At 40.5% G+C, this 12,970-nt stretch overlaps 1 protein-coding gene across 1 annotated transcript in view; it reads right to left on the bottom strand.

The window, feature by feature from the left end:
- Positions 1–7,426, bottom strand: part of LOC125461039 (protein FAM180A-like) — a 58,961-nt gene extending 51,535 nt beyond the window's left edge. Inside the window, exon 1 of the mRNA XM_048549348.2 lies at positions 7,240–7,426. Coding sequence (XP_048405305.1) covers positions 7,240–7,315 — 76 coding nt within the window. The 5' untranslated portion in view covers positions 7,316–7,426. The remainder of the gene's footprint in view (positions 1–7,239) is intronic.
- Between the last annotated feature and the right edge of the window lie 5,544 nt (positions 7,427–12,970).

The following is a 12,970-nucleotide window of genomic DNA, read 5'->3' as shown; positions in this document are numbered from 1 at the left end:
TTACACATAAGGAGCACAACTAACCAAGGACAACGAGAACTGATTCAATGTGTTCAATATCAGTTCAATAATCACATGTAACACATTGCAGTACAATGTGAAGTACAAAAATTCTTAAAGCATCTGTTATACACAGCTTGAAATCTGAGACATGTTATTGAAAGAACTTCTGAGATGACCCTCAGCTCTCTAATGGAGCATTATTCAGATATTTCATACTTGCACAGAGCACATGCCAATCTTGATGATCCGTCTTATGAACCTCCATGCCAAGGGTATGGTTTTGACAGTGAATGGCATGGAGGAACCTTCCAATGCTGCATAAATGACCAAAGATAGGTTCATAAGACATGCCATTAAGAATGGAAAGAGCACAATATGGGGTGGGGGTGGGGGCTAGATTTTAACCTGCACAGTAACTGGGATCAGGTCAAGAGAGTAGATCACATAATCATAGAGTCATGCAATAGACCCTTTGGTCCACCAAGTCAACACCGGCCTTAGTCCCAAACTAAACTAGTCGCAATTGCTTGCGTTTTGTCCGTAAACCTCCAAACATTTCTTATTCGCATACTTATCCAAATGGCTTTTTAACACTGTAACACCCACATCCACCACTTCCTCTGGAAGTTCAATCCACACATGAACCTTTCGCTGTGTAAAAAAGTTAGAATTTTATGTTCCATTCCATTCATTTGGATTTTTAATGCTGCTGGTTTTGAAACTGCATGAGGCTATTGGAGCCCCATGTATGACAATGATCTAAATGGAATTTTAACCCTATCCTAATCAGGATGCTGTTTCAGCACTCCTGAGATAAACCTGTCAGGGAGTCCAAAAAGACCATTCAAAAACCTTTTCTTAGCAGAGCTTAGGGAAGTAAAAAGCTTCCTCTGAGCCCCTCTACTCCCCTGAATCTTCCTAACTATGAGATTCTGCAAGCACCCCAATCTTTGACCAACTGTGCTTCTTGTTACTGTCTTCTGACACCAAACAAGCAGTTTGCCACCCAATTCTCAACCTTTCCTGTGATTCTGCACCTAGTTTCCAGTTGAACAATTGACTGGTGAGTTTAGGATGATACCCACTAAAATCTGCTGGGCCTAAGAATATAGGTCTTTAGAGCAGCAGTAGTTCCATACAGCCCCCTGAGCCATTCAAATACACCATGGCTCCTTCAAGCTTGGCCTTAGCTCACCTTTTCTGTCTGTACCCATTGACTGTGACTACCCTATGTTCAAGTTGAACTTTTCCAGGGTATTCACCTGGGCAGAGCCATCACCATCTACTTCATCAATGACCTTCCCTCCATTAGGATTAGTAGTGATATTCACTGATGATTGTGGGGCTCAATAAAACTTGTGACTCATCATGCACTGAAGTTGTTTATGTCCACATGCAGTTAGGTCTTTATTTATTTTTATGGCATGTGGGAATTGCTTGCAAGGCCAGCATTTGTTGACCATCCCTTGATCCTTGAACTGAATGGCTAACTAGGCCTTTTCAGACAACTGCTAAGAAACAACCACATTGCTGCGGATCTGTAGCCACTTGTAGGCCTGATCAGGTAAAGATTTCCCTCTTTAAAGAATATTTATGCTTCATTTGGGTTTTTGCAACAATCAACAATAGTTATATGCTCATCATTAATGAGACTAGCTTTGTTTTCCAGGCTTATTGATTGAATTTAAATTTCATCAGATCCCATGGTGGGATTTGAATTGATATCCTCAGAAACTAGGACTCTGAATTACTAGCCCAGTGACATTATCTCTATGCAGTTGCCTCTCTCTGAACTTGGGGGCAACATTCATTCTTATGTTAATAAATCGTACACAATACTCACACCACATACATGCCAGGTAATGTCCATCTTCTATGAGAAAAAATCTAATCATCTGAACTTAATATTCAAAGGTATTATCGATGCTGAATTCCCCACTAGCAACTTCTTGAATTTTACTATTGACCAGAAACTTAAGTGGACGAGATAACTAAATATTATAGTGTAAGTGCACGTTAAAGACTGGGAGTTCTTGAGAAAGCAGCCCAACCTGAGTCCCCAGTGCCTGTCCACCATCTCAATACACAAATTAGGAGTGTGATGAAATACTCTGTACCTGGATGGTTGACAACCAGTCGAACAACATAAAAAGCCAAAGAACATCCAGCACCATGCATTACATTTCAGTCCATCTCCCACTGTTGCACAGTGAAGATAGTGTGTACTAAGATGCACTACAGCAACTTCACAAGCCTTCTTTGCTGACACCTTCCACACCCATGACCTTAAGTTTCTAAAAGGACAAGGGCAGCAGGTGCAAGGGAACATAACCATTCGCAAGTTGCTATTCAAATCACAAACCATCCTGAATTGGAAATAGAGCATAGTTTCTTCATTGTGGCTGGGTCAAATTTCTGCAACACCTTTCCAGATTGTATGGTAGATGTACCTAAACCTACTAGTCTGCAGTGGTTCACAGAAGGAGCTCACCACCGCTTTCTCCAGGTCAATGGGAATGGGGAACAATTGCTGGCCCAGCCAGCGGAATTCACATCCGCTAAATGTTTGCAAAACATACTTTTAACAGATTTTAATAAATACTGATGGCATCTGGTTCACATTCCTGCATGTGATTTGTTTGCTGCTGCCACTTTCCTACAGGAGATAAAGTTGTTTGGTGGAAAAGAGACATCAGCAGACTTTCCAAGCAATGACAGACACCCAGCTGGCAGATAATTCACCAGTTCTTGTTTTTCTCAAGAAATTCTTGGATCAGAATTTTGCAATACAATCTGTTTCCAGTAGAAATGGTTTACTTTCAGATGAGCGACATTTTTAAATCCATTCAAAACACTGGAACAACTGACTAAATGGGAGGGGTATAAAGAAAATTAGAGGTGGGACCCAAGCATTTGTTCTCAACTAGATACTAATCAGCAAAAACCTTTTCATTAAAAAGCTTGTTGTTCAGCTGAGGAACGAAGCTACCACAAGCATCTTTGCACAGCTGCTTCAGTCCAGCAGTATTCAATCGAAGACTGTTTCCAAGGCCTTTCATATTAATGACTCATTGCCACATGCCTGATATTTTTGACTGAAACTACGGTTGGTCCCCAAGTAAATAAATATAGGGTAACTGAGTGCAAATACCCATTACATTGCCTGCACACTTTTCTGTGTCTGTTCATGCATGTGATGTGCAACAAGCTGCTATCACAGGGAGGAACCCTGCTGTTAGCTTTCTAGCCAAGAGGAAAACTGCTGATGAAATCCTTCACAACAAGAGCAGTGACTGTTGTAAAAACTGAAAGAACTGCAGATGATGTAAATCAGAAGCAAAAACAGAAATTTCTGGAAAAGTTCAGCAATTCTGGCAGCATCTGTGGAGAGAAGTTAGAATTAACATTTCAAGTTGAGTGACCCTTCATCAGGACTCAAGTTCCCAGACCTGCTGAGCTTTTCCAGCAATTTCTGTTTTTGTTTCCGATTTTTGTGGCAGTGACTGTTGTGCTTTAAAAGAGATCTTAAGATGATTGTTATATCTTTTCAAAATGTAATATTGGTTTGCTTATATTGCACTTTTATCCCACAGTTTCACCACAAGTAAGTACTTGGTGGCCTGCTTTATTTTTTGAAAACGTTCACAGCAAAAATTGTAATCCTTTTTGCATTTAATACTTTATGTGAATCCATTATTAACAATATGTTGTTTGTTGTATTGTATCTCATACCTATGATGCAGTATACGTTTAGGAGATGACATTCTCATCATTTCACATCATGTGGCCTGAGGGTATAACATCTCCATCCCCTTTTAACTGGGACCACTTAAAGCATGGCACGCTGAGAAAATGCATGACTGTTTGTAACCAAATAGCTTAGTATTAGCCCAGACAGTGAAGTTCCTGTCAATGTAGTATATGTAGAAATCAGGAGGTGTAATTTATTTTATTCTTTCACAGATTGCGGTGTCACTGGCCAGACAGGAATTTATCACTCATATCTAACTGCCTAGAGGGCAGTTGAGAATCAACCACATCGTTTTGGGTCTGGACTCACATGTAGGCCAGACCAGACAGAGATGGTCATTTTCTTCCCTAAAGGACCAATGGGTTTCTAGACAATTGTCAATGGTTTCCCTGTTTCTTATATTCTTCATTCCAGATTTTTATTGAATTCAACTTGCATTAACTGCCATGATTTGAACTCAAATCCCCAAAATATTACCAGAGTCTCTGGATTAATTGCCTAGAGAAAATATCACTAAGCCATCACCTCACCACTGTATTGTAAGCATCTGTTAAATAATTCGATACGTTACCTGCCTCTAGTTCTTTGCTAATGGAATAAGCATAAATACTGCCTCCTCAGGAACTCATAATGTGCTGAAAGCAAAAACCCACATCATAGTCGCAGTCCATGGTAGCCACACAGTGGTAAGCAGCAATGGTCATTTATAAGAATCCATGTTCTGGGCAGTAAACACTTGGAAACCTCACTGAAGATTAGCTAGATGACAGCCCTTGACTTCAAAACAATTGGAAATCTCATAGCATCACTTTCTGTATGTAGAAACTTACAGATTTACCTTCTTCCTGCTTACAATTTAAGATCTGTATTACTGGAAGTTTTATCTCTCGTACTGACAGCTTAATATTTAAAAGTGAAAAAAGAGAGACAAGAGGTTTAGTTTTTTAAAAGACGATCAAAGACTACTTGAATTAGTAATCACCTGTACACTGATTAAAGGAGCTTTCAGGCATGAAGGAGGGCCTGATCATTGACACCTTGCTTGAAGATGAATGGCTGAATGAAGCCATAGGGGCAGGCCAACAACAATTACATTTTTCAGTTGCAGCCAACACTATTGCTGCAGTCAGTAAAGTGGACCAAACCACCAAGACCTGCAATTTATGTGGTTTGACACATCAATCCAAAAGCTGACTTTTGTTTCTTTAAATGTGCAAAGTATGTTGTACCAAATGAATTTAGGTATACGTGTGCAGGAAATATGGTCTCAAAATTCAAACCTGACCACTGAACAATATTAGGTAGACAACACAGTACAACACTACTATGCTGGCAATAAGAAAAGTCTTAAGAATGTGCACAAATGAAAACACACAATGAAATACATAGACAATGAAGCGAAAGGCAGATTTTGAAAGATGACAAAGTTTTTGCTATTGTTTATCTCACACACTATGTCGATGCTAGAGGAAAAAGACAAAACATGTTACAAATATTAACATTACATAGGAACATAGAAGATGGAAGCAGGAGGAGGCCATTCAGCCCTTCTAGCCTGCTCTGCTAATCATCACAATCATGGCTGATAGTCCAACACAATAGCCTAATGCTGTTTTCTCCCCGTAATCTCTGACCCCTCTTGCCCAAAGTGCTATATCTAAAAGGCATAGGAGCTAGTGTCAACATAAAAACACTATGCATCTGAAAGATGTGTCCCCTCCAGGTGTACTCCATTGTTCAGCCTATGAGGAATTACTTCACAGCATATAACAGGTCACCAGTTGCATGCATTAGCACAATTGCACTACAGTGCCAATATACAAGTTCATCTTGTCTTCTGGATAGTTATAGGAGATTGGATCATTGGTATCTGAGGTAAAGGAACAGAAATCATAGAAGAAACTCAGCACCTGCAGAAATAAAGTTAATGTTTTGACTCTTGTGAAGCTTCTTCTCCATTCAGAAGGCATTCTGAAGAAGGATCAGTAGACTCAAAACGTGTACTCTCTTTTCACTCCTGTTGGGTTTCTCCAGCAATTTCTTTATTTGTTTCAGATGTACAGAAACAGCAGTTCATTATGACTGTTTATGTGGAGCTTGCACATTCACCCTGTGACTGCATGGGTTTCCTCTGAGTGCTCTGGTTTCGTCCCACATTTCAAGGATGTTCAGACTTGGTGAATTAGCCGTAGGAAATATAGGGTTTGGGTAGGGGTGTAGGTCTGGGTGTGATGCTGCTCAGAGGGTCAGTGTGGACTAAATGGGCCAAGTGGCCTTTTCCCACACTGCAGGGCTACTAGGATGATTGTGTGATGCTGTTGAATGATAACAAGCAGCAAGCTGTTAGCTGAGAGCAACCAAGCACATCATGTCCCTCTCCGGCTGTGTAGTCGATCACTAGACCAGGATGAATTGTCAGCCTTTCAAAATGTTACATTGAAGTTTGAATTGTTAATCTTATTAGCTTGCTTTGTATTTCTTCAAATTGATAAAATATGCCTATTTATGACCATGCAAACTTGTTTGGGATAATATATTTCTCTTCAACAAAAGGATGATGTTGTGTTCTGTCTCACAGCTCATACGCAGTATAGTTGTGAAGGAAATGCTCATCATATCATCACCATATCATAGCATTTGACCTGAGGGTTTGTAGTTTCAGAATCCATCTTAACTGGGGTCAACAGTAGTATGACACACTTAGAAAAGCATGCTTTAGCCTAGGCACTGAAATGTAATATATGTATATATCAGGAGCTTTAATAAATGTCTGTCAAATCTTTCAGTTATAATATATGTATTGCCCCATAACATATAAATACCCTGCAAAAGACGAAAGCCCACATCATCTTTTCTTAAAATACAATAACCAAACTACCACTTAATACTAAGAAGCACATCCAGCAGCGTTGCATTGAAGTTTGGTCAAAATGAGTTGCTGTGCCTTCAACAAGAAGGAACATTCAAGAAATGTAAAACATGTTGCAGATTCACTATCAACTGTTCTCTACCAATGCCCAATTCATGATCTACCCAACAAGCAGCCACAATATGGACATGAGCAAATACACGTCTAACATGTACACACTGACAAAAATATAGACATCAGCACAAAAGAAAGGGTATCCACACACGCACACAAACCTACACCAAATTACTGTATACAGGGTTGTAATAACATGGACAATTCAAAGCTAAGACACATGCGACTAACTAAATACAACGGAAGCGATATTTGTCTTGAATGGTGGAAGTACAGTCAATAGTACTTTGGCATTCTGATATACTTCCTGTAAGCTATTTATTGACAAATTTTGAACAGAAGTAAACAAATTATCAATCTGTATTGCCTTTTGCCCAAAATAATTCTACTCCTGATACATATCCCTGGGTCATAAACAGTTTTACCACTGTAAAATCACATGAATAAAGAATTTCCCTTTAATAATTTAATTCAATTTTTATTATATCCTAACTGGACTTACCTTTATTCCTTTTGGAAAGTGCAGCTGCACAAACACTAGTGGAAAATATAAGCAGAATCAGAGTTTTTCTCTGCATTTTCCCAAGGGTTCAATTAGTTTATAACCTTGAATTGAAGTAACTTCTTGTAGTGATAAGTTAGACCACCATACAGCTCTGGTAGGTCTGCAAGTCTTTTAGAAGCTTTGTGCAATAACTGCAGTGGCTGTATTAAGCATGTGTGACCTTCAAAAACATCTGGTACACATCATCAGACTGTAATACGTCTGCATGTTGACACTCAGTCAACTAGCTGCTCGCCGTCACTCCCTCCCCCTCACACAATAATACACACTTTCATACAGTACAGTCACACCTACACGGTTACTCTTACACACAGTCTAGAATGCACCAAAGGATATATTGAGCAAATTATTGCATTAACTTTTACAGGCAATGTCAAATAATATTATATTATAAGTGTAAAAAGATCTGCAATCTTTGCATTCCAGCTCCTATCAATGGTATGTAATGTTTCAGTTCCGAGTAAACCATGTGTACAAGTATTTAGTAAACGTCTTTAGCCTTGCTATTTCTCTTGCTACTTTTGAGAATCGCCTTTGTAAACTAACTTCTTCAGCCCTGCAACATTTAGATTTGCTCTAATTTCAGGCTCAAACTCCAATTCTTTTCGCCTTCTCTTTTGCTAAAACTGCTATAGTGGCTGTGTGGCTTCCATTAACCCATCTTTCAGGCAACTCTGTCTTCAAAACTTGTCTAGGAATTTTGTGACTGTGCCAAAACCTGCTTTCATTCTTCAAATGCACAGGAGGTAGAAAATGCCGCCTCCAGGAATGCTCCTGGATCACCTTTGGTCAAGGTAACCAATTTCGGATCTCTGTGTGTATGGATTAAGTACTCCTTGCACATACAATACAGAATGTTCCAGTGCTTGTTTATCACCTGAACAGTAGATGCTGTGGGATCCAATTTTGAAGTAGATTTTTCTAAGTTAAATGATCACAGCGGATATTTCAATTGACCTAGGAATGGAACACTGATAGGCATGAGTCTTTCATACTTGCGATCCCACTGAGAGCTAGTAGCTTCAAAAAAAAGAAAATTTAATGAACTGAGCATGTTCCAGGAATATGCACTTCACAAGAAAGATATTTCTTTGGTAACCCACACAAACAATAACCTGTCAGTACTACTGAATTTATGGACTTCAAAAGATTGCAGAGGCAATCCAAACTAATTCTCCTGTCTATAAAATTGCACCAAGAACCATGTTACTATGTTGAAATGGCTTATTATTTGGTGCTGCAAAAAACCACCATGCTGGACAGCACAATTTTCAAACTGTCAAAGCTCTCTGAAATTCTTCTATCCATTCAAATTTCTTTCACAAGCCATTCAATGATGCCACTAGAATGCTAAAATTTAAAAAAAAAATCTGATAGACCTCCCACCCCAACCTTGAGTTCACCTGGACTATCTCTAATACCTCTCCATCCTTCCAGGACCTCTCTGTCTCCATCTCCAGCAACCACCTAAAAACCGATATCGATTTCAAGCCCACCGACTCCCACAGCTACCAAGAATACATCTCTTCCCACCCACCTTCCTGCAAAAATGTCATCCCCTATTCCCAATTCCTTTGCCTCTGCCGCATCTGCTCCCAGGATGAGGCATTCCACTCCCGTACACCTCGTTTCTCAAGGACCCCAACTTCGCCCCCTCAGTGGTCGAGAACGCCCTCGAGCGTGTCTCCGCATTTCCTGCAACTCATCCCTCACATCCCTGTGCTCAATAAAAACCAAAACAGAATCCCCCTCATCCTCACGTACCACCCCATCAACCTCCGGATCCAACACATCATCCTCCGATGCTTCCGCCATCTGCAATCCGACCGCACCACCAAAGACATTTTTCCCTCCCCTCCCTTATCCACTTTCCAAAGGGACCACTCCCTCTGGGACTCCCTTGTCCACTCCCCACTTCCCTCCAGCCCTACCACACTCGGCACTTTACCCTGCAACCGCAGGAAGTGCTACACCTGCCCCTACACCTCCCCTCTCACCCCCATCCCAGGCCCCAAGAAAACTTTCCACATCAAGCAGATGTTCACCTGCACGTCTGCCAATGTGGTATACTGCATCCGCTGTACCCGTTGTGGCCTCCTCTACATCGGGGAAGCCAACCAAAGGCTTGGGGATCGCTTTGCTACGCAAACGCCTATGCTCGGTTTGCAATAAACAACTGCACCCTCCAGTCGCGAACCATTTCAACTCCCCCTCCCATTCCTCAGATGACATGTCCATCCTGGGCCTCTTGCAGGGCCACAATGATGCCACCTGAAGGTTGCAGGAACAGCAATTCATATTCCACTTGAAATCCTGCAGACTGGTATCCTGGTATCAATGTGGATCTCATAAGCTTCAAAATCTCCCCTCCCCCTACCATATCCCAAAACCAGCCCAGCTCGTCCCTGCCCCCCTAACGTGTCCTTACCCCCACCTATCCCCTCCTCCCACCTCAAGTCCCACCCCCGTCTCCTACCTACTAACCGCATCCTGCCCCCTTGACCTGTCCGTCCTCTCTGGACTGATCTATCTCCTTCCTACCTCCCCACCTACACTCACCTTTACTGGCTCCATCCCCACCTCTTTGACCTGTCTGTTTTCTCTCCGCCTATTTTCTTCTCTATCCATCTTCTAGCCACCTCCCCCGCTCTCCCTATTTATTTCAGAACCCCCTTCCCCTCCCCCATTTCTGAAGAAGAGTCTAGGTCCGAAACATCAGCTTTCTTGCTCCTCTGATGCTGCTTGGCCTGCTGTGTTCATCCAGCTCTGCACCTTGTTATGTATGATATGATCCAATCTTGTCTATATACTGCAAAACCTATTGTTTCCTCAAAGGCAGAAAATCCAAATTGCCCTTATTTTTGCTTCTCTGGGGTCCCAATGGCTTTGCTTCAAGGGCTGGCCCAAAGAAGTTATATTTGCTTCCGCATATTCAATTTTTGCCAAGTTTTTGATCAAATTGGATCTTTGTACTACATCAAACATTTAAGTATTCTAAATACTTCTTTCCATGCTTTGATAGACACAACCAAATCATTGAAATACACAAAATGGTTGCACAATCCTTCAATAACCTTGTTTATAATTGTTGAAAAGTTACTGGTACTTGTTCACTAAAAACGGCATTGTTAAAGTCCATCTGGGGTTATAAAAACTGGCATTGGTCAATGTAACGTTTATAAGTCAATTTCTGTAATAGCCCATCCTTATCCAATCCTCTCATTACAATCCTCCTGCAACTGGACATGAATTTGCCTTTGTTATTTCAATGACCTTATCGTCACCTGAAAACAGTCATTTTGATCCAACTGATTTTGACACAATCACAATATGTGAGCTCCAGCAATTGTGATTCAGTTCAATAATTGCATTTTCCAACATAAATGACCTCTTCTCTCATTTGAGCTAATTTCGCTGGATTTAAGCCTGTAAGAATGTTGCTTTAAGAACAAAATGTTTTTACATTAACATGATGTACGACCTACGACATTTTCCCTTTATAAAGTTCAATTTATGAACCTGTAACAGTTATCATAAATTACAGATAGCTTTTCTAGTTATAGCATAATATTCCATCTAACTTCTCAATTGTCCCTGCATTATCCCACTCAATTACTGGGAGACGGCTGATGACTTCCAAATGATCATTTTCTTACTCATTCTCAGATCAACTTAATATTTCTATTTATCTCCCTTTTCCTGCTATTAATGGATAGTAGTTAATAGATATTGATTGCAACTCCTACAAATGCTATTAAATGGCTCCTCAAAAGCTGATTATTGGAATTAAAGCTGCAAGTTTAATTGGAAGTTGGGTCTTCTGCCCTACCTAAGATGCATGATATGACTAGCATGATTTAACTTCTTTGTGCAAATCTGACCAATTAAATGTTTTAGCATTCCAGGCTGTATTTTCTTAATTAATAAGTGAAATACCATTGGAATTCTATGAGCTGTTTGTAATATCTCATTACAGTACTCAGGTGGAAGTACCACATTATTGACTACTGTCCATTCCTCATTGGATGCTATTAACACGGTCTCCATTTCCTCATTTACCCTTTATCTTACAAATATATTTTGCTTACTTTGATCAGTTAGCTTCACATGAACATTTGGGAGAAACCATGGGAGCACCACCACCTGCAACTCCCCTCTAAGCCACTCATCTTATCTAGGAAATATATTGCTGATTCTTCATTGTGGCTGGTTCAAAATGCTGCCTTTTGTCCATATCCTTGCATGCCATTACCACAAAATAATCACCAATGCTGCCTTGAATGCCTTATGAACCTGCTTCCACATTTCCAGTTATTTCAGATGTAGATAGTGGATATCGTCAAACAGGCAGAGTAGCACGTGAATACCCAAAACTCCATGCAATAATGCAACAGGAGCAGTGATTCATGCTTTTGCACATATATTCTGCCAATAAGGTTTTCAGACTTAAGAAGATTCTCCTGAATCTCTGGGATTGTGCCATAGACGACCACTTTTCATTTCTGAAACACTGAAGGACAGGTGCTGTATTCACAGGTGTTGTCACAATTAGTTTAACTCCAAAGGTGGACCCATACTTAATATTTGATGAGGCTTTGTGGCTCACTTAATATTGCCCTTGTCTCCAAGCTAGAAACTCTGGGTTTAAGCCCTACTTCAGGGATTGTTATCTATGGTAGAAGTTGTCAGTGGTAGATTTGCACGTGCCTGCAAATCATTTCAACAATGCCCTAAAGGGAAGTAGTGTGTTGGAAGATGCAAAACAACAAATAAATTAATTAGTAAATGCTTGAAAGAGAGTGGAGACTGACTTTCTATCCAGTTGTCCTTTCTTCCTGTACCATTGCCATTGCCCTTTAATGGCTGAGACACAAAAGTGTAGATCAAACTAGAATCACTCCCTCGGTTTGGCCAGTAATTATGTCCTTATGACTGCAGCAGTTTGGGGTAGGGAAATGTGATGGGAAAAATGGGAAGGCCACTGTGATGATTTTTTCTCCTGCCATTACCACAAGCTTAACCACCCTCCTGGGATCAGAATTCATTACACAACACAGTAATCTCTCATTCCCTTGAAGGAACCCATAAGTGTCTCAAAGAAATCTTAGGTGGTTCTATGATGGGTATATGAGTGATACCCTACAAGAGGTGGCAAGGGACCTTAAGGGGTACACATGCCATAAAAACTGCAGGAGTAAGTCCACAGGTTTGAAAGTCCAAATCTGTGCCAGAGGAGCTTGTTTCTGCATTGTGGTGTTACTTTAGCCAAGGCTATGAGCCAAGAGCAGGAAAACAGGATTAAACTAATTAAGTGCTGTCTTTGACCAGTGCATACTTGGTGGGCTGAAGGGCCTTTTTCAGTCCTTTATGGCATATGACACTATAACCTCAAGCCTGCTGCTGGACCTCATCAGCATATTCAAGGGAATGGTTGGAAATGGGGCCTATTGGAAGGAAGCTAGAAGGGAGACCAAATTCCAAGGTGTAAGAATTAATGCAACAGTCCTCAGAAACTCAGCAAAGTAAAACAAACCCATTGTGAAAAATTTGGACTGTGACATGTCGGTGATAGGTTTTACTGATTTTACATTATTGAGTTGTCCAAATTTTGACAGTTCCAGATTTTATCATTATTGTATGTTTAGTTGACACACCGAGGTTAGTCGAA

Source organism: Stegostoma tigrinum, chromosome 18 (assembly GCF_030684315.1).
Source record: "Stegostoma tigrinum isolate sSteTig4 chromosome 18, sSteTig4.hap1, whole genome shotgun sequence".
NCBI classification, from domain to species: domain Eukaryota; kingdom Metazoa; phylum Chordata; class Chondrichthyes; order Orectolobiformes; family Stegostomatidae; genus Stegostoma; species Stegostoma tigrinum.
Note: the sequence above shows the minus strand (reverse complement) of the source record. Positions and strands in the feature narration are given on the sequence as shown.